Raw genomic sequence first — 19,299 nt, 5'->3', positions numbered from 1 at the left:
CACAGTCAGAGGAGTGGGAAAAGGCTGATGATCTTTAAGCAGAAAGAGGGGAGACTTAGATGAGCTATTAGGAAGAAATTATTTACTGTGAAGATGGTGAGACACTAGCACAGGTTGCCCAGGGATGCCCCATCGTGGATGGCCCATCCCTGGAGGTGTTCAAGGACAGATTGGATAAGGCTTTGAGCAACCTGATCCAGTGGGAGGTGTCCCTTCCCACAGCAAGGGATGTGGAACTGGATGATCTTCAAGGTCTCTTCCAACCCAAACCATTCTATGTTTCTATGGGCTGGAAAAGGAGGGACAGGACCCTCCCTGCTGCAACAGCAGGAGCTGGAGCTCTCCCCCACCTAGTCAATGGGAAGACCCTCCATATGCAGGGCCTTGGCCCTGGTGGTGCTCTTGGTCAAGGCAGAAGAGATGACACTTTGCTGGCTCAGCCGGTGCAGCCACCACCCCTCATCTCCTCCTAGGTCAGGGCAACAAGGACAAGAGAAGAGTCTGCAGGCAAGGAAACACATCCCTCAGGCATCATTGGTTCATGCCTCCATCCATGCTCCTTTGTTACACGTGAACTTTGCAAATGTCCCTTGAATTCCTCGAGTTATTGGAAATCGTAACATTTGGGTTGTCACCTTATGTATAGTAGCAGAGCTTTTAGAAATATGAATTAAGCTTTGGGAAATAAGTGAGACACGGTCCGGAATCTCCAATATAAGAAGGATAAGGAACTACTGAAATGGGTCCAGAGGAAGCCACAAAGATGATCGGAAGGCTGGAGCACCTCCCCTATGAGTTCAGCCTGGTGAAGAGAAGGCTCTGTGGAGACCTTAGAGCACCCTTCCAGTACCTGAAAGGGGCTTTGGGAAAGCGGGGGATGGACTTTTTACAAGCGCATGGAGTGATAGGGCAAGGGGGAATGGCTTTGAATTGGAAGGGGGAAGATTAGACATTAGGAAGAAAACCATCATGATGAGGGCAGCGAGGCACTGGAACAGATCACCCAGGGAAATCATGGATGCCCCATCCCTAGAGGTGTTCAAGGACAGGATGGATGAAGCTTTGAGCAACCTAATCCAGTGGGAGGTGGCCCCGCCCATAGCAGGGGACTTGGAACTGGATGATCTTTAAGGTCCCTTTCAACTCAACCCAAACCTTTCTACGATTCTCTTTGTCTTGTGCAGCTCAGAGAGGAGGAGCAGCAGCAGGAACCTTTGTCCCTGCCAGCACATGGCAGAAAGGATGCTTCCCTCTACTTGCATTTCCCTATGCGCAACACAGGGCCGCAAGCCACCAACTCTTAAGGAAATGTTTATTAAGATCAAACTTGAGAACAACAGATCGGAACACAATGTCTTGTGGAGTTGAATATTTCTAAATTGATTTTTCTTTTCTATGCATAAATGACAAAAAATAAATCAAGATTATACAAAAAGAACAGAAAGTGCAGAACACAATAAAACAGTTCTCATGCAACAAATCTTTTTTAACCTTAAAACAGAAAATAAGCTCAACAGTGTCGAAATAAAAACCCATACATACATTATGCCGTCTACGCACTCAAACATTCATCTGTGACGTTACTTTTCTTTATCCCTTTTTCCTCATAAAACTTAACGTTATGTGTTTAACACATGCTTACAAACATTGCTAAACTCAGCAAGAGCTATTATAGTGCCCCAACTTAATAAGTTGATAAAAAAGTAGTTGTTCATATGGCCAGTTCACAAAGGAACTAAATATTCTCTCTTTTCCCCCCCCGTGCCCCCCGCTATGAGATGCCTTTATGCCGCTTTTCGAGGACTACGAGGCATTTGAAATACGCTGGTCACTGGGCTACCAAAGGGCTTAGTGTTCATGTTACATCCAAGAAGAAATTTGTGTTGGGATCTGCTTATTTGTTGAGAGAAGTGTCTTTCTGGGTGTTTTGGGGCTATTTACTACAATTTGGCTATCGCTGAGGACTGAATCAGTGCAGAGGAAATGCCTCATTTGGCTACAAGTGCCAAGAGCTTCACTCCCAACTTCAATATTTAAGAAGGAATGTGTCAAAGCCTGTCAAATGGAACCGAATCCTGGGTTTCCACTAAAGCTTTAGGAGGTCACAAGGGCATGGAAAGCCTTTTAATATTAGCAGATGCTCTTTTGGGGGCGGGTGTCCCTTCCGTACACCCCTCGGTGTTCCCCAGGGTGAGGCTGAGGGACAGGTGAGCCGCAGGGCTGCTTGGGCTGAGGAACCAAACCAAATGGGTTTTCCAGGAGGTGATTAAAGGAAAAACAGGACCATCTTACTGAGCACACTTCGCCGTCCTGGCAGAAGTCATTGCGCCGTTAGGGAAAGGTGACTGAGCCTTTTTTCTCTTATCTGACACCATTTCCAAACAGTGCTGCTGAGCCTTGAAACCAAATGGCCTGTTGGCACTAGAGCCGCTGCGGCTCACCTCTGCCAAGGGCTTGTTCTGGATGCAACATGAGAAACAGAAAACTTTTGGGTAGCTCCGCTTTTTTAAAAAGAAATGACCATTTTTCACGCACTTTACAAACGTTCTGCTTTGTCGTTTAAGGAAGAACAACAGCAAGGACTCTGTCACCATAAAGGTTCTGCAAAGAAAAATAAGATTTGGTATTTCTTTAACAATGTTTCTGTGCAACATTTGGTGTTCGTTACATTTATTTGGCCTATTGAAAAGGAAACAAGGACAAAACAGCTGCAAATAAAACCCAACTTCTCCTTTCACACTAGATACTTCAGATGCCGAAGCTGCTACATGTGCTTGGAATATCATGCAGGAGTTTAATTGTTCATTTAAACAGGATACATATTTATAGCTGAGCTTGTCTGGCATCAGACTAGGATGAGGGAAACCTGGAAGAACTCAGTTGAAAACATTGTTGAGAACAGTTACAACGAGCACACAACCACCAAAGACATTTTGGCCCAAGCAGTGTGTATATAAATGAACACACACAGACACGCACACACTGAAAACACCCCAGCTCTCAGTGACTCCACCACATTCATCATGAGGACTAAGCCACGGAGTGGCACGCAACCTGGCTAGGCAGAATCACTGACAATGTGAGCGACCACCAAAAACCAACGCTGGCCCCCGTGACACATCTCTAGGAAGGAAGTTCTCCCAAACTCCTCTTCTGCCTGCGGAAGGCGCACTCCCAGGTGCAAATTGAGTGTTTCTCCACCTTTATCTGTTAATATGACTGCAACCTGCATGGCCTCAAGACCCTGCTAGTAGCCACGAAAGTCCTGCCTGTAATGGTGGATGTCGGAAGAAGGCCAAGCTCACCACAAACCGACGGCAAGCGGATATATTTCTAATGATGGAACTGAGGTTTTAATGAGGCACTTGGCAATAATCACTGTTGTTGCTGCTGTCATTCCAAGTGATTCAGATCAGACAGGAGAGGGGTGAGAAAGGCTCAGCCCTTGCTTCCATGCCTCTGTGGAAAACCTCATGCAAGCCTGTTTCACCATGGAGTCCATGTGCCTGCATTGGCACTGGCAAGGAAACCAGGAGGGTGAAGTTCACAGCTGCCTCCTTTTCAGTTTGCCGAGCTGGGAATATTTCATGGCTCCAAGTGAAAGGGGAAAAGGACATTGTGTGATTCAGGGAGCACTAACCTCCACTGGATTTACTGGCTTCCTCTCTTCTGATGATGAACAGCTCACATTTCTCAAAAACTGCTTATTGCCAGCACTAGCAAACGACCAGATCCATGTTATTAAAAGGCTATTTAGGTAATAAATCTCTGTGAAAGTCATCTAACCAGCAGGAATAGAAACATTCCTAAGGAATTATTGCTTCTGGAGTCTGAAATTACCATCCACAAACAGCGCAGATCCGACTGGACTCTAGCAATAACCACACTACGCCTTTCCAAGCAGTTGAAGTTTCAGCTTCTTTGCTCTGAAATATTTCTACATGTGCAGCTTAGCGACTACAGCTAAGAATCCAAGCACTATGGGTGTCTTGTGTCCGAGGTGTCATGTGGCACCAGGACTGCAGTGGAATAGGTCAAGGCTGCTTAAAGTACAGAGCAATGCAGAATGAAACCACTAAACCTTGAGCCTACTGCAGGACAGGTCCAAAGAGATGGAGTATGCACAACAAGTTTGACTAAACAGTAACACCAACAAAAAAAATGATGCTGATTGTCATCAGGAATAAAATAAAACTCCTTCAACTCTCTCATCCTACAACTTCTGCAATGAACATACAAAATTGTACTATTTACCTTTTAATTGTGACCAAACCCATAATCATTTCTGTATCAAAAGATAAGGTAAGGGACACATGAAGAAATAAATCATTGCCCATTCTACCCTGAGAAGTGCTGGGGCTAGGAAGAATTAACTCAAATTCTAGGAGAAGTGGTCCTATGAAGGATCTCAGGAGCCCTCTCCGGTAAGCCCGGAGAAGCCAACACAGTGGTTTCATGGGCTGGCCAAGGTACAGGAGATACTTTGGCAGGGGCTCAGGGGCTTCCCCAAGTTAATTCTTCTGGCAACACAACAAATACTCCTGCAAGTTTACAATGAATAATTATTTCCTTCGGCTTTACAGGAGGGTGAAATAGCGCTTCCTGCTACAAGGCCGCGTGCGTATTCTTATGTTACAAATGGTAATTAAAAAGCCCAAACTCCAAATACGGATTTTAATATCCGATTCTTAGTAATGAGGCTATGCCAAAAGCTGGCTGGGACAAAACTGGACCTGCCCTGCCTCTGACTGAAACCTTCTGCGTTCCAAACATCCTTCCTCTCTCCTCACCCTTCCCCTGACTAAGAAAGCTAAATAAGTGTGTGGGCTCACCCCTCAGAATGGTTCCACATGCCCTCTGCTGCATGGGAAGCGAGAGGGAGCTTCAGCTTATCCTCTCTCTTTGCTGCCAGACCTTGGTCAGTTGATGGTGCCGTGAAAGAAAGCTTGGCTATTAAAGGTGCTGTGGGGAGTGAAACCACACCGATCTGTGAAACTCCTGGAGAAGAGGGCAAGGCTGGCACCAGTCAGAAGATGCAGATTTTTAAACCTTTCCAGAAATAGATATTAAAATGAGGAGTACTTGACAGAGTTCTTTTAACTCAAAGCAGAATCTTCAAGGAGCTTTAAAGATAAAATATTAAAGCCACTATAAAATGTCTAACTCTGTATTTTACAAGCATGCCAGTTCTGGGGTGAAATAAAACTCATCTGTTATACAGGAACACCACCAGAATATATTAAATGTAACTGAGATGATAAAATTTCACGATAGAAATTCAGTTAAAAGTATTTCTCAGAACTGATTTCTTCAATAAGATCGCATATTCCTCAGTAGTCTTATTCCCTGTCTGAACACAGTTCACAGTGTGTGTTTGAAATAAAAAGTGTTCACCTTAAAGAAAAAGGACTTTGTCAAGACACTTGAATAAAAAACCTAAGTCCTGTGCGATTACATTAATGCTCGGCGATTGTACCAGCCTAGAAACAACAGTCACCCTTGACAGCACAGCACATTGGCACTGACTGAAAGCCTTCGGCTAAGAGACACACAGATGCCACCACGAATTTGTCGATGACGCTGGCCAAGACTGCGCGTTCACTTCCAATATACCCAAACATACATTTCTTAAAGACATTGACAATTCAAGTCATTGATTAAAACCTGCTTTTCATTTTGAAATATATATTCTTCTTTCAAACGACTCTATTGCAGCATGGTTTACACGTGCATTTTAAAGTACTGTAGTACAGGAAAGAAGTTTGAGGCAGCAGAAATCTTACAATGAGCTGCAGTTTGTCTGGATTGAGTGCAGCCCAGAGGTCCATGCAAATATGAGTAAATAGCATCACAAACACTTCTTGTAAGACGACAAATGGAAGGTCAGTTTCTAAAGTTTCTTTAAATGGCTGCTGGATCTCTGAGCTTTGGCTGCCCATGGATCAGGGCACATCACTAGCGATCCAAATGCTATTTTAAATCAGATTAACACAAGCTCTTTCAAGCTCTTCACAGAAAAATGTCTTTGCACTGCAGCTTTGCCCCTGAATCAAAGAAGGGGGCATGGAGGTTTTGCTGATGACATTGGTGCAGCAGCTCGGAAGAGCTCCAGCTTACAAGTCCTCCAACACAGGGACTGGAACAGCAACACATGCTAGTGGATTGAATTTTAAGGCCTAAAAAACTGTTTCTGACAGATTTTTATACACCCAGACTATGCCACAGAGTCATGGAGGTAGGCCTTCGGTTTATCTTGTACTGACACTGTTCCTTTACCTTGGCTGCTGCATTCTCAGCCAGGAGGTTAAAGGATCATTAAAAGTGCAATAAACAACGACTTCCTTCTCCTATGAAAGAGAATCTGCATGCCCCCTCCCACGAAGCTGTCCCCAGGGATGCCCATGACAGCTTCATCCAGAGATGATCAGGTTTAAATGCCCAGAACCCCCCCCCGCAAGGTCATCAGCATGCAAAACTCCCAGCTAAAAAATTGTCACAGCGTATTCCAACGACATTCATCAAATTCAGCACTTGTGATAAAAACCTGTGAGTGCTGGTCACCTCTCCCAGCTGCTGCTGCTTCCACCTACAGTTCACATCACGCCCCCAATGTCACCTTCTCCTGAGAAGCAGCAGACTTAGGAGTGGTTGTCAAACAGTATTGACTAAAAGGATTCACGGCAGTTTCGCAGAAACCGCAGGAATTGCTTCTGTTTTCCTTGAAAGTAACTGCAAATAAAACTCTTCTGTAGTAATTGCACTAACAAAAATTAAGTCTAAAATTAACTTTAAAGAACTGCAGCTGTCAGACCAATAATGTCATGCTTATGAAAAGAATTGATCAAGATGTCTAAGCGGTTGATTCACACCAGTGAAATCTGAAATGTTCAGACAAAAACCAGCAAGAGACTAGAAGTCGAGACAGCTTCCATTTTCAGTTAGTTTAAAACAGCCGAAAACTTAATTTTCCTAACTGCTAATTGATTACACTGGAAGTCTCATGCAGATTAATAAAGCTTATTCAAAATCTAAATGTATTCTTAATAAAAAAGTGTTCAGAAATGATGTTTCTAAGTTGTAGAGAAAGCAATCAGCATCAGAGCTACCTGTTCAAGCCTATATTAAGGACTACAGAATTTCATTTACACTTTTGCACGAAACTGCCTTTTCTTCTGCAATTTTAGCTACAAATAGTGAAGGTCCTAATCTGTTTTCCTGGGAAAAAAAAATGAGTTCTTGATCCTGCACCTGCCCTCCCTAGAATGTGGGTGAACAACAAGTGACAGCTTCACACGGCTGACTCATTCTCCAGCTCCGATGTGGCAGCTCCTTTGCGCGTGAGCTTCAGCACAGTCGGCTTTTCTGCACTTGTGCCATTGCCCTCGGCTTTCTCTGGAGGACCCAGTCCTTTCTGTTCTTCTTTTGGCTCTTCATTGACTTCGGGGTAAATCACCAAGAAGGTAGCTGTCAAAAAACCCAGGAAAGATCCCACTGAAGCCACCATAGGAATGACTTTGACAGTGCCAACAGCGTCCACCACACCACCAAGCGCAGAGGCCACAAGGATCTGGGAGATGTAAACCTGACATGACAGAATAGCGCAGTCTATGCCAAATCCTCGCTTTGAGTTCCCAGGGCTATGGTGAATGTACTGGAAAAAGAGAAGAAACAGGTTAGGAGGTAAAACAGTGGACAAAACCAAATACTTAAAAACTAAAATTTTCCTTGAGTTTCTCAGCCACATGGTCAACTTCACGCCATCCTTGTGCATCATGCAGGCTATACAAGTCACGGAATCACAGAATGGCTTGGGATGGAAGGATCTTAAAGCCCATCCAGTTCCAAAACACAAGGACACCTCCCACTGGATCAGGTTCTTCAAAGACCCATCCAACCTGGCCTTGGACATCTCCAGGGATGAGGCGTCCACGACTTCCCTGGGCAACCTGTGCCAGTGCCTCACCACTGTCACAGTAAAGAACTTCTTCCTAGTATCTCATCTAAATCTCTCCTCCTTCAGCGTAAAACCGTTACCCCTCATCCTGTCCCTGCACTACCTGATAAAGAGCCCCTCTCCCTTTCTTGTAGTCCCCTTTAAGTACTGGAAGGATGCTAGAAGGTGTCCCTGGAGCCTTCTCTTCTCCAGGATGAACAAGCCCAACTCGTTCAGCTTGTCATGGCAGAGGTGCTCCAGCCCTCTGGTCATCTCGATTGCCTCCTCTGGACTCACTCTAACAGATCCATGTCCTTCCTGTGCTCAGGACTCCAGAACTGAATGGAGGACTACAGGTGAGGTCTCACAAGAGCGGAACGGAGGGGCAGAATCACCTCCCTCGACCTGCTGGTCACTTACTTTCCTCCAGCCCAGGATACAGTTGCCTTTCTGGGCAGCAAGTCCACAGAAACAGCTTCCTAACCTACTTACCAATACCCTTCCCATCTTACACCAAGAGGTAGAGCTTTACTGGGGCACTGCTAGTCTGAATGGGCTCTAAGATTAGAATCACAGAATCATAGAATTGTAGAATCATAGAATTGTTTGGGTTGGAAAGGGCCAGTTCTAACTCCCCCTGCAGGGACACCTCCTACTACACCAGGCTGCTCAAGACCCCATCCAACCTGGCCTTGAAAACTTCCAGAGAGGGGGTATGCACAACTTCCTTGGGCAACCTGTGCCAGTGCCTCACCACCCTCATCATGAAGAATTTCTTCCTAATGAGGTTTTGTAAAAGAAAAAAATCTACAAAAAGGTTGGTGGGAGTTATTTTTATGATTATAAAGAGTAATATCCCTCCCAATCTCAATCCCAATCCCAATCCCAATCCCAATCCCAATCCCAATCCCAATGCAATAAACACGTTAAAAGAAATGGTCCTTCTGACATTTCTAATGCAAATGGAACAGTGCTAAGAAGTGAAAAGTGAATCTGTCCCTGTTTCCAGCAGGACTCGTTTGCCTTATGTCTCCCCAAACTTACAACTCCATTTCCAGACACACTTCAATATCTAAGATGGCGAAGAATTTGAATAATGCTAACATAACACGTCAGAAACAGCAGTAACAACGAGTTGTATAATAAATACTCCAATAATCATTTCAACTCTCCATCTACCATGTGCACCCAAATCCTTTTATACCTCAGCACAGGGTAAAGCAATCATGACCCCACTGAGCCATCTTGACGCTAATACCATCTGATTTAAGTAGCAGCTCTTGCTATTTATTATCAAGGATGATTCTGCGCTTTGGCACACATCCCAACACAGCAGATATCTCAAAGAGTGGGATTTAATAAATCTGTTTTGCCACTGCGATCTTCAAGGAAATGCAAACGCTCTGTCTTGATTAAAAGATTCAAAATATTCCACCTACCTCTTTAATTTCATGGTATTGTCCCAAAAGCGCATAGGGGCAGTAGGAGATACTCATAGAGACTATTCCCATAGTGCTGATCATTATCATGGTGACATACACATTGGGGAACATAGCCATCACTGCAGTGCCAAGAGAAAAACCCAGCGTGCCCAGGATGTAGATAACTTTTATACTAAGGTCATAGTTGTCCAAGTATTTCTGCAACAAGGCTGCAAAGATCAAGAACAAAACAAAAATATCAGTTTACATGGTGAAGTTTTGATGTAGCCATGACAGCTTGAAATGTTATTTAAGACTCAGACGCTCATCACATGTTTGGCTTAGCCCTCACTGCAAAAAGGACATATTGCTACTTCAGAAACCAGGGAACAAATGAGCTCAGAGATGTCTACAAGTCTGAGGCAGAGTAAAATGCTTTGAGACTCAAACATAGAATTATTAAGGTTGTATTATCATATATTTATAATTCTGATTTTAAAAAGCCTTTGCAAAACCCCTGTTACGTATGCTTGAATCTTCTAAAAAGCATAATTTTAGTTTCCTTCCAGCTAAATGCCACTCAATATTATAGAATCATAGAATGGTTTGGGTTGAAAGGGACCTTAAAGATCATCCAGTTCCAATCCCCTGCCACGGGCAGGGACACTTCCCACTGGACCAGGCTGCTCAAGGCCCCATCCAACCTGGCCTTGAACCCTTCCAGGGAGGGGACATCCATAACTTGCCTGGGAAATCTTTTCCAATGTCTCACCACACTCATCATGAAGAATTTCTTCCTAATGTCTAATCTAAGTCGTCCTTATTCCAGTTTAAAGCCACTCCCTCTGCCCTATCACTCCATGTCCTTAGAAAAAGTCCCTCCTCAGCTTCTCTGTAGCCCCCTTCAGGTACTGCAAGGCCACTATAGTTCTCCCTGCAGCCTTCTCTTCTCCAGGCTGAACAACCCCAACTCTCTCAGCCTGTCCATTCCAATAGTTCCATATTCTTCTTATGTTGGAGATTCCAGAACTGGACACAGGATTCCAGCTGGTGTTTCATAAGAGAGGAGGAAAGAAGAAGAATCACTTCCCTCAACCTGCTGGCCATGCTTCTTTTGATGCACCCCAGGATACGGTTGGCTTTCTGGGCTATGAGCGCACATTGATAGCTCATGTTGAGCTTCTCATCAATGACCCACAAGTCCTTCTCTGCAAGGCTGCTCTCAATCACATCATCCCCCAGCCTCTATTGAAACCATGAATTGCTCTGTCTCAGGTGTAGGCCTTTGACCTTGGCCTTGTTGAACCTCATGAGGTTCACACAGACCCGCTTCTCCAGCTTGTCTGGGTCCCCCTGGATGACATCCCATTCTTCCGGTGTGACAATTGCACTACTCAGCTTGGTGTCATCTGCAGACTTGCTGAGGGTGCACTATCCTTTAATACCATTTTGTGCTTTATGCCACTTAAACAATCTGCTCATATTTCTACCTCTACATTTGGAGGAATGTTTTAATATTGACTTTTAAAGAAGCCCCTCCCCTTATGACCATGTGAAATGCTTTTCCAAAATGTCCTTCACCCAAAACAAGGAGGCAGGTGCTAACTGAAGCAAAACTGTTTCCACCTTGCAAATACAAGGCTCATTCTGCTGTCTGACTGTGCAGAGCCTCTTACCTGAACAAACAGCAGCAGTAGCAGCATAAATTACCAGTCCCCAGCATCCCATCTGAACTCCAGCATTATAAGCATGCAACTCAGTTGAGTTAGATGGGGCCTACAACAAACGAAAACACAAAGTTGTTCTCCTGTAATGAACACATCTCAGAAATGAGTAACTACAAGCAGGTTATCCAATGGTAACTCTTCTCTTACCTTTGGATCACCTCGAAAGATGACCTGGCCCATGAAATCTGTATAGAAAACAGCTTCAGCAATAATTGAAAACCAAGTTAAGAGGTGACAGACACACAGTCTCAGCAGCTCCTTTGGCATCTTTAGCATCGACAACCACAAGAGTCTGACAGTGGTTTCAGTTTCGCCCTCTTCGCTCTCTGTGTCTCCACTTGAATTCGTTGTGCCACTCTGATTCCTGTGTCTGTACCTCTGCCGCTGCCGCTTCTGCATGTCGTAGATATCATTCATGCTGCGTGAGGACTTTATCAGGACGATGGCATTGGCCCGACGAAAGCGATAGCGGTGAGAGCCGATTTTGCCATAGTATGAGAAGGTGTAGGATGGCTGCCGGTAGAACATGTGCCTCCGCCTTCGCATGGAGTTTGAAGTACTAGATTGCTTCATGCCTATTCTAGCGTGTCCATTGAGGAACTCTTTTGGTAGGGAGCCATTCATGCTTGCGATTTTATCTCCATTTAAGCGATTATCAAGCAACATTTCCTCCTCTTTCTCATTGTCCCTGAGGAAAGCAGAGAGGTGGTTGAGTTTGGACTTCATGATCTCTTGGCTTGTGTTGTGGGGTGTGTTTGGATAAGAAGCATCCTGAAAAATGGAGGGTTCGATGTCATGCAGGAAAAGCAGCTCCGATTCAATTTCCAATGTAGCATCGGGCATGTGCAGAACCGAGTCACTCTTACTTCTTACAATGTTCACGTCAAGGAACTCCATATTGAGATCATGCTCTGACTGAACCTCATCGTGGAACATAGAGGCTCCATACGGCTCTTCCTCACTAATTACATTCAGTCGATTCAGAGGGGGAAGACTACCACTGAATTTGACACTAGAAAGCGTGTCTCCTTCATCATCAATCCTGTCCTGCTGAGGGTTATATTGCTCTTCTTCAATGCTAAAAAGGTGGAGAGCAACTGAGACAGAGAAAATAATGGCTGCAAAGAAGAAAAGGACTTGCTCTTGAGATTTAAAGATACTGCCCAAGAAGGTCTGAGTCCAGTCCAGCCCTCCTAACATATAACCGATTGCTCCTCCAAGACCTGTGGAAGAGAAAAAATGAGAAGTGAGTTCAGGAAAAGCCAATTCATAGAATCATAGAATTGCTCGGTTGGAAAAGACCTTTGAGATCATTGAGTCCGATTGTACCTGTCCACTACTAAACCATATCCCTGAGCACATCATCTATCCGTCTTCTAAATCCCTCCAGGGATGTTGACTCAACCCCCTCCCTGGGGAGCCCCTTCCAGTGCCTGATAAACCTTTCATTGAAGAATTTTTTCCTGATGTCTAATCTGAACCTCACCTAGTGCAACTTGAGGCCATTTACTCTTCATCCTATCACTTCTTAATTGGAGAAAAGACCAACACCCAACTCACTACAATCTCCTTTCAGGGAGTTGTAGACAGTGATAAGGTCTCCCCTCAGCCTCCTTCTGTCCAGACCAAACAAGACCAGTTCCCTCAGCTGCTCCTTATAAGATTTGTGCTCCAGCCCCTTCCCCAGCTTCATTGCCCTTCTCTGGGCACACTTCAGTGCCTCAATGTCTTTCTTGTAGTGAGGGGCCCAAAACTGAACACAGGATTAGAGGTGTGGCCTCATCAGCACCAAGTACAGGAGCACAATCACTTCCCTAGTCCTGCTGGCCACTCTGTTTCTGATACAGGCCATGATGCCATTGGCCTTTTTGCCACATAGGCACACTGCTGTCACAACTTGGTCATCAGGAAGACTGGAGAGCAGCCAAAAACATATTGGTTAACTCCTTACCAGCTGAAAATGCGTGGATGTTAAGGGCCATGTCTTGCTCTTCACTGTCCACCACATCCAACAAGTATGCCCGAATTGGTCCTTCTGTTGCATCAGCGCAGAAGTCCAACACCACAACACCAAGCACCGTAAGAACAATACCAATGGGCTGCTTGTCCGGAACATCGCCAATAGCCAGACCTGAGGAGAAAGGGAAGAGGAATCTAAGCATGTCAGTCAAAAAGGGAAAACTACTAAGAGCAAGGTTAAGCTCCTTAAAAGAAAGCTGGTCAACACTCTTACTGGAAACATTCCTTTCCAGAATAAAATGTCTATTTGAATTGTGGCAAGGCTTCATAGCTGGTCTGGGACAAATATTATGTTTTTAAATCTCCAAAACTGACATTTATTTGTCAAAATTTCATTTTTAAAGTCTCTCTTAAACCTTTGAGAGCACTGGATAGTATTTCATGTTTCTCACATGTATTTTCAATCAAATGCTGAAGGCTGTTTTTATAAAAGACAGTCATGGTGGAGAGCATCCAAAATCAAAATTTCATACTTCATCTGTCAGTTACCAATTCAGGTAATTGCCCTGCCGACAGCATTCCTGACAGAGAATCATAAAGTGGTTTGGGTAGGAAGGGACCCTAAGTTCATCCGTTCAACTCCCACCCCCCATTCCCCCCGTCATGGGCAGGGACACCTCCCATCAGACCAGGCTGCTCAAGGCCCATGATGCCTAAGATGCCATGGTGAAAGTACATGAGGATAATGTGAAATTTTAAAGCATCAGTCAACTTCTGTTGATAGCACAGGATGAAACGCTTTATGTGTAGAAAGGCAGCATTAGAAAATAGTTAAAGATTTTTTCATGAAAAGAATCACTGACAAAAGCATGGATTACTTGAATCGTAGAGATTTAGAAGCTATGTGTTTAAGACTGATAAAACCATTAGTGTAATGATGAAAATGACTGTAGAAGGAGATGAAATGGCTAAGCCACCCAAAATCATCTAAATCTCAAGTGCTATGATTCCTGTGTATTCAACCCTCATTTACATTGAGTCCTCTGAATGCTAAATAAGTTTGTATGTGCTCCATACTTAGCTCAATCTTTGAGCAGAAAACACCAGCGGTGTCAGTGCTTTGGATTTCTTGGAAACCTAAGCAGTGTACACAGTGAGGAGAACAGGAGTTGGGTGACATCCATACACAGCTGTTCTCCTGGGACATGCAGGATTAGCAAACCTCTTTTTTAGCACAGACTTGTGCTCCCTGTTCCCCTCTCTATGACTCCTACTGCCAGAGGCCAGGTTATGAAAAAGTGAACGACACGATGACCACCTCAGTTTTTCAGTATCTGCTGTAACCCAAAGTGAAGTTAGGATTGCAAATAACTGGAGACAAAGGGTAGGAAAGTGTGAACATAAACGGGAAGACAGACAATGAAAGCATACAGCGTCTATTGATAAGAAAATCTGGTTACAAATGAGGCCTTATTCTGCAAGCCCCTAGCCACCGCCTTTTCATAGAATCATAGAATGGTTTGGGTTGGAAGGGACCTTAAAGGTCATCCAGTTCCAACCCCTGTGCCATCGGCAGGGACATCTTCCATTAGGTCAGGTTGCTCAAAGCCTCATCCAGCCTGGTCTTGAAAAAACTGGTCTTTTGTGAGACTGGTAACCAATGTCCTTTCTCTCTGAAAAGTGACACAAGCCACCATTTCAAAAACTTCAGTTAAAGACAGACTAACATTGCTTTATCATATTGTGCATCTGCTCTAAACAGTAGCTCAAGTGCTCTCGTATGCTGATGAAAAATGAATGTTAGTAACAAATCTGTCTCTCTTAGTAAGAAACAGGTCCAGAGAAGACCATGGAACAGCTCTCACTTCAGTTCAGTTTGCTCCAGGCTCCCTTGGGAGAGGCATAGGAGTGTCTGAAGTGCTTTTCAGAAGTGGGTTTTCATTCAAAATCTACCACAACCATATATAGGGAATGGATGCATAAAGCATACAACTCGCTTTCGTGATGCATTGCTACAAACTCTGTGTTTTAAAGAAATTTCATTGCTCAAAAGTGCTACCAGAGTATCTGGAAAGCACAGGTTTCCCAGAAAGCTGTGCAACAAACTGCATTACTGGGCAAAAAAGGATCAGAGAAAAATCAAAGACAGCATTTAGTACTGATTTATTAGAAGGCAAGATACTTCAAAACAAGCCTATAAGCTGCCTATGAGGTTTGTCTGCCAGTATCAGTATTAAGCTGCTGACCTAAACTTCTGAATGGAAGTAAGAGCTTCCTATGATTTAACATGTTGTAAGAGGACTGCAGTCTAACATTTAGCACACATCTGGAGGAGCAGGAATAAGTCTTGAAGACACAACAACACAGTACAATTGATACCATATGATAGCAATTGAAATAATTTCTATTTATTGCTTGGGTAAATTAAAAAAAGCATAAGCTAAATGTCATTTATCTGAACAGTCTGTCCACTGCAGTTTGCAGAAAATCAAAACCCATCACATGGCATCCCAATTTGGCTTTAAAAAGCAAACGTGCTGAGCCAAGGTAATGTTCTACTCATTTCCCTCAATTAGTACAACTTTTTCACAATAGAGCTGCATCTAATCCAAAAAAAGAGAGCCAAGAGGATGTTATCAGGTGCTAAGTTCCTTTGACTTGCATCAGTCCAACCATGATGTAAACACTTCCCCAAACGAACTTGCTGTCACCTCTCCTACACTAAATTTACAAAGAGATTGTAGATTGTAAGATTAAGTTATGTAGTAAACTATGTTCAAGGGAAACTATTTTTACCAGCTTTGATGGGGGCTCAGGAAAAATTATTTTCCCACATAGCTTTTGATAAACAAATATTAACCGCGTTCTGGAATTCTTCAATACTGGCTCTAAGAAAAGCACAAGAAAAAGTGAAAATATAATTTTTGAAATAATGCTGGAAACAGGATGTGTTGCCAGATACGCATTAAAGGGAAAACGGATCACAACAGGAAACACTTCCCTGTGAACAGGTTGCTACAATTTTCCCATGTCAAGGATCAACCACATTCGTCTCAGTGACCGCAAACATTATGCTGGCAACCATTGTATTAATAACACTGGATCAGTGGTTACGGTGCTGATTGCACTTAGCAGAGCACCGTAACCTTCAAATAAGAACAAAAACATGCAAGATGCTCAAACCAGTATTGCTCAAACACAATATTGCAGAGATTTATAATGATTTTAACACTAAACATAATCAACTGCATATCATTACCTTTACTTCCTACATAAAAACCTTAAAGCAGAAGACATACACAAGTGATTTCCTTGTTATTTACCTATAACAGAGCCATTAAGAAAAAGTGCAACTCCAAAGAGGACACCGATGCAGAGAGCAAGGATAAAAGGCCGCCGGCGGCCCCAGCTCAGTGTGCAGCGGTCACTAGCCGAACCTATAAGTGGAGTGAAGATCAAGCCCAGGATAGGGCTGAGGAACCAAGTGAGGCTGTAGTATTGTTCAGGAAGACCTAAAACAAAGACAAAAATGAATTAAAGGTTAGGCAGGAGACACCAAACATTTCGCTTTATGCATATGACCAGTGATTTATCCAAGGCAAATTCCCTTCTGAATGGACAGTTAAGATTTCTTATCAATAGTTAAAGAAACAGGTAAGGAAATCACAGCTCATGTATCTTTCAAATACCTGGGCAATAAGAAGGTAACAACAGATACCTTAGACTTTGGGAAGAAATTCTTCATGAGGGCAGTGAGACACTGGCACAGGTTGCCCAAAGAGTCATCGATGTGCCCACCCTGGAGATGTTCAAGGACAAGTTGGATGAGGCTTTGAGCAGCCTGATCCACTGGGAGGTGTCCCTGCCCATGGCATGGGGGTTGGAATTGGATGGGCTATAAGGTCCCTTCCAAACCAAACCATTCTATGATTTAAGCTGTTGAAATAAGTTAAAAGAGATATCTAACAGTAGAATCACTAGTCTGAACTAGTTACTACTATCAAAAAATATCACACTTCTGCTAAATTTTGCTGAGTGTGACCCATTTTTTTGATGAGGGTGTTGGTGGAGACGTGCTCCATGAAGAAGTAGCAGACAGGGTCTGCTATGTAGAACCCCAATAGCTTTGTTTCTTCCTCTATTCATTTGTGGAGTATAAAACCAAAGATCTTTGGGATGCTTGGAAAACTACCTGGTTATCATACATACATATCCCCTGATCAGCAAAGCTTTTAATATTGACTAGGGATTGAACATAGCAGTGGAACTATTCATCTAAGACCTCCCCCATAAGGAGCTATTACAGATCCAATGGACTGAGACTGACAGACAGAATTGGTCCATCATAGCTGATGTCCCATTTTTAAGCTGAACAATGTTTACTTATAGAATTGTAGAATCGTTAAGATTGGAAAAAACCTCTAAGATCATCAAATCCAACACCACTGTGCCTACTAAATCACATCCCAAAGTGCCATGCCTACATGTTTTTTGAATATCTCCAGGGATGGTGGCTCCAACAGTTCCCTGGGAAGCCTCTTCCAATACTTCACCATTCTTTCAGTAAAAAATTTCTTCCTAATATCTTAACTAAACCTCCCCTGGCGCAACCTGAAGCCATTTCCTCTCATCCCATCACTTGTTACCTGGGAGAAGAGACCAACACCAAGGTGCTACAGCCTCCTTTCAGGTAGTTGTAGAGAGAAATAAGGTCTCCCTTCAGCCTCCTTTTCTCCAGACTAAACAGCCCCAGTTCCCTCAACCGCTCCTCATAAGACTTGAAATTTGAATGACAGACAATAAAAGAAAAAGCAATTATTCATCAACCTTCAGAGAGCTGTTAAAGACGCTTGCTTATCCCTACCATCCTCGCTTTTTTCCAGAGCTGAGGTGATTATTCATAGGATCAAATGGAAACAAATTGGATTTATTATGTACTATTTATCTAGGAAAAAAACCTCTTGCTAGAAATAACAGTTTCTGGAGAAGGAAAGAAGCCCCAAAGCCTTGCTCTGCACATCTCCAGCATGAAGAGCAATGGCCTGCAGATGGCAGAGTGGCCCAGAACAGCAGCCTCGCTCAGCTCCTTAGAGATCCACCTCTTCCTCAGTTTATCAGCACAGGTCTGGGAAACACTTTGACATGTTTCTTAGCAAAGCATTAAAACCAAAACAATCAATTTTTTGCAGTCCAACTGGTGCCAAGACTGAAAACCTCAGGGTCTTTACCCTAGGAAGGAAATCTATTTATTATTCAAAACCATAAGTGTGAGTGGGTTCTGACCTTTGCTGCCAAGATTAACCTGTACTTTGTGTTCCCCGTTCAGAACCCTGAGGCATCCATTACCAAGGAGGATTATACCAATCCCTGCCCAAAATAGCCCATGCTGAAAATATGGAAGTCTAATCTCCTGCTATTTAAAAACACCATCACATCTTGACTAACGATGCTGACTTCTTCTATGAGATAAATCAGATTTTCCCCAGACTGTTGGGTGCTTTGTGGTGATGCAGTGATGATATTCTAGGAAAATGAGCTATTTTTTTTCCATAAATAACTGATTTCATCATCAGGACTCAAAATCCAGGTCTGAGGCCAAGGTCTATGATTCGACTCTGGATAACGAACAAACTAACGGCTACAACAGCCTTGATGATGAGAGAGCTATTGGAAGAGACTTGACTTTTCTGAACCAACTTCACCTCTGCTTTTGGACCAAACATGCCCATGAGCACCGTGCCCACAGGGAACAGGCAAAGCATCATGATTTAGCCACCTTTCCTTGCTATGGGCTAAGAGTCCACATCAGCCTCCGCCATGCACCTGCTGACTCCTTTGGCAGCAAGTTTTAGATCTCTAGATAAGGGCTGTGTATGGGTGGCACCTTGTTCACATCATGGTTCAAATCATTACCTCTTGCTCAGCTTGTCCAACTATTTGGTGATGTCTTGGTTGACATGGAAATTTTAGCCGAGACATACTTAGCAGGATTGGAGGTAGGCACAGCAGGTTGTCTCACCCAGCTTCACTGAATGAGCACAATCCTAATCATAGGTGCAAGCCAAATTCAGATATAAGTGCTAAGAAAAATTCCACATCCCTGTGGTTTTAACATCCTCTAATTCACCCAGCTCAAAGCCTTCCCAAGCGCACAAGCAGGTTGAAGCACTGCGTGTTCAACTGGCATCTCACCTCCTCCAGGCTGCTAACCCTTATCAGTGCCTTAGCTGGTATATAGATAGGGGAAGTCTGCTGGAAA

At 43.6% G+C, this 19,299-nt stretch overlaps 1 protein-coding gene across 4 annotated transcripts in view; it reads right to left on the bottom strand.

Moving 5' to 3' along the window:
* Window positions 1–1,300: 1,300 nt before the first annotated feature.
* Window positions 1,301–19,299, bottom strand: part of SLC45A4 (solute carrier family 45 member 4) — a 108,989-nt gene continuing 90,990 nt past the window's right edge. For all 4 annotated transcript variants that reach the window (XM_054058067.1, XM_054058065.1, XM_054058064.1 and 1 more), the window contains exons 3-8: window positions 16,364–16,552; window positions 13,033–13,212; window positions 11,229–12,304; window positions 11,031–11,130; window positions 9,373–9,584; window positions 1,301–7,651 (exon numbers count right to left, since the gene is read on the bottom strand). In XM_054058067.1, coding sequence (XP_053914042.1) covers window positions 7,289–7,651; window positions 9,373–9,584; window positions 11,031–11,130; window positions 11,229–12,304; window positions 13,033–13,212; window positions 16,364–16,552 — 2,120 coding nt within the window. In that variant the 3' untranslated portion in view covers window positions 1,301–7,288. The remainder of the gene's footprint in view (window positions 7,652–9,372; window positions 9,585–11,030; window positions 11,131–11,228; window positions 12,305–13,032; window positions 13,213–16,363; window positions 16,553–19,299) is intronic.

The sequence above is a fragment of the Cuculus canorus genome, chromosome 2 (assembly GCF_017976375.1).
Source record: "Cuculus canorus isolate bCucCan1 chromosome 2, bCucCan1.pri, whole genome shotgun sequence".
Classification (NCBI taxonomy): domain Eukaryota; kingdom Metazoa; phylum Chordata; class Aves; order Cuculiformes; family Cuculidae; genus Cuculus; species Cuculus canorus.
This window is presented reverse-complemented; position numbering and strand designations above follow the sequence as displayed.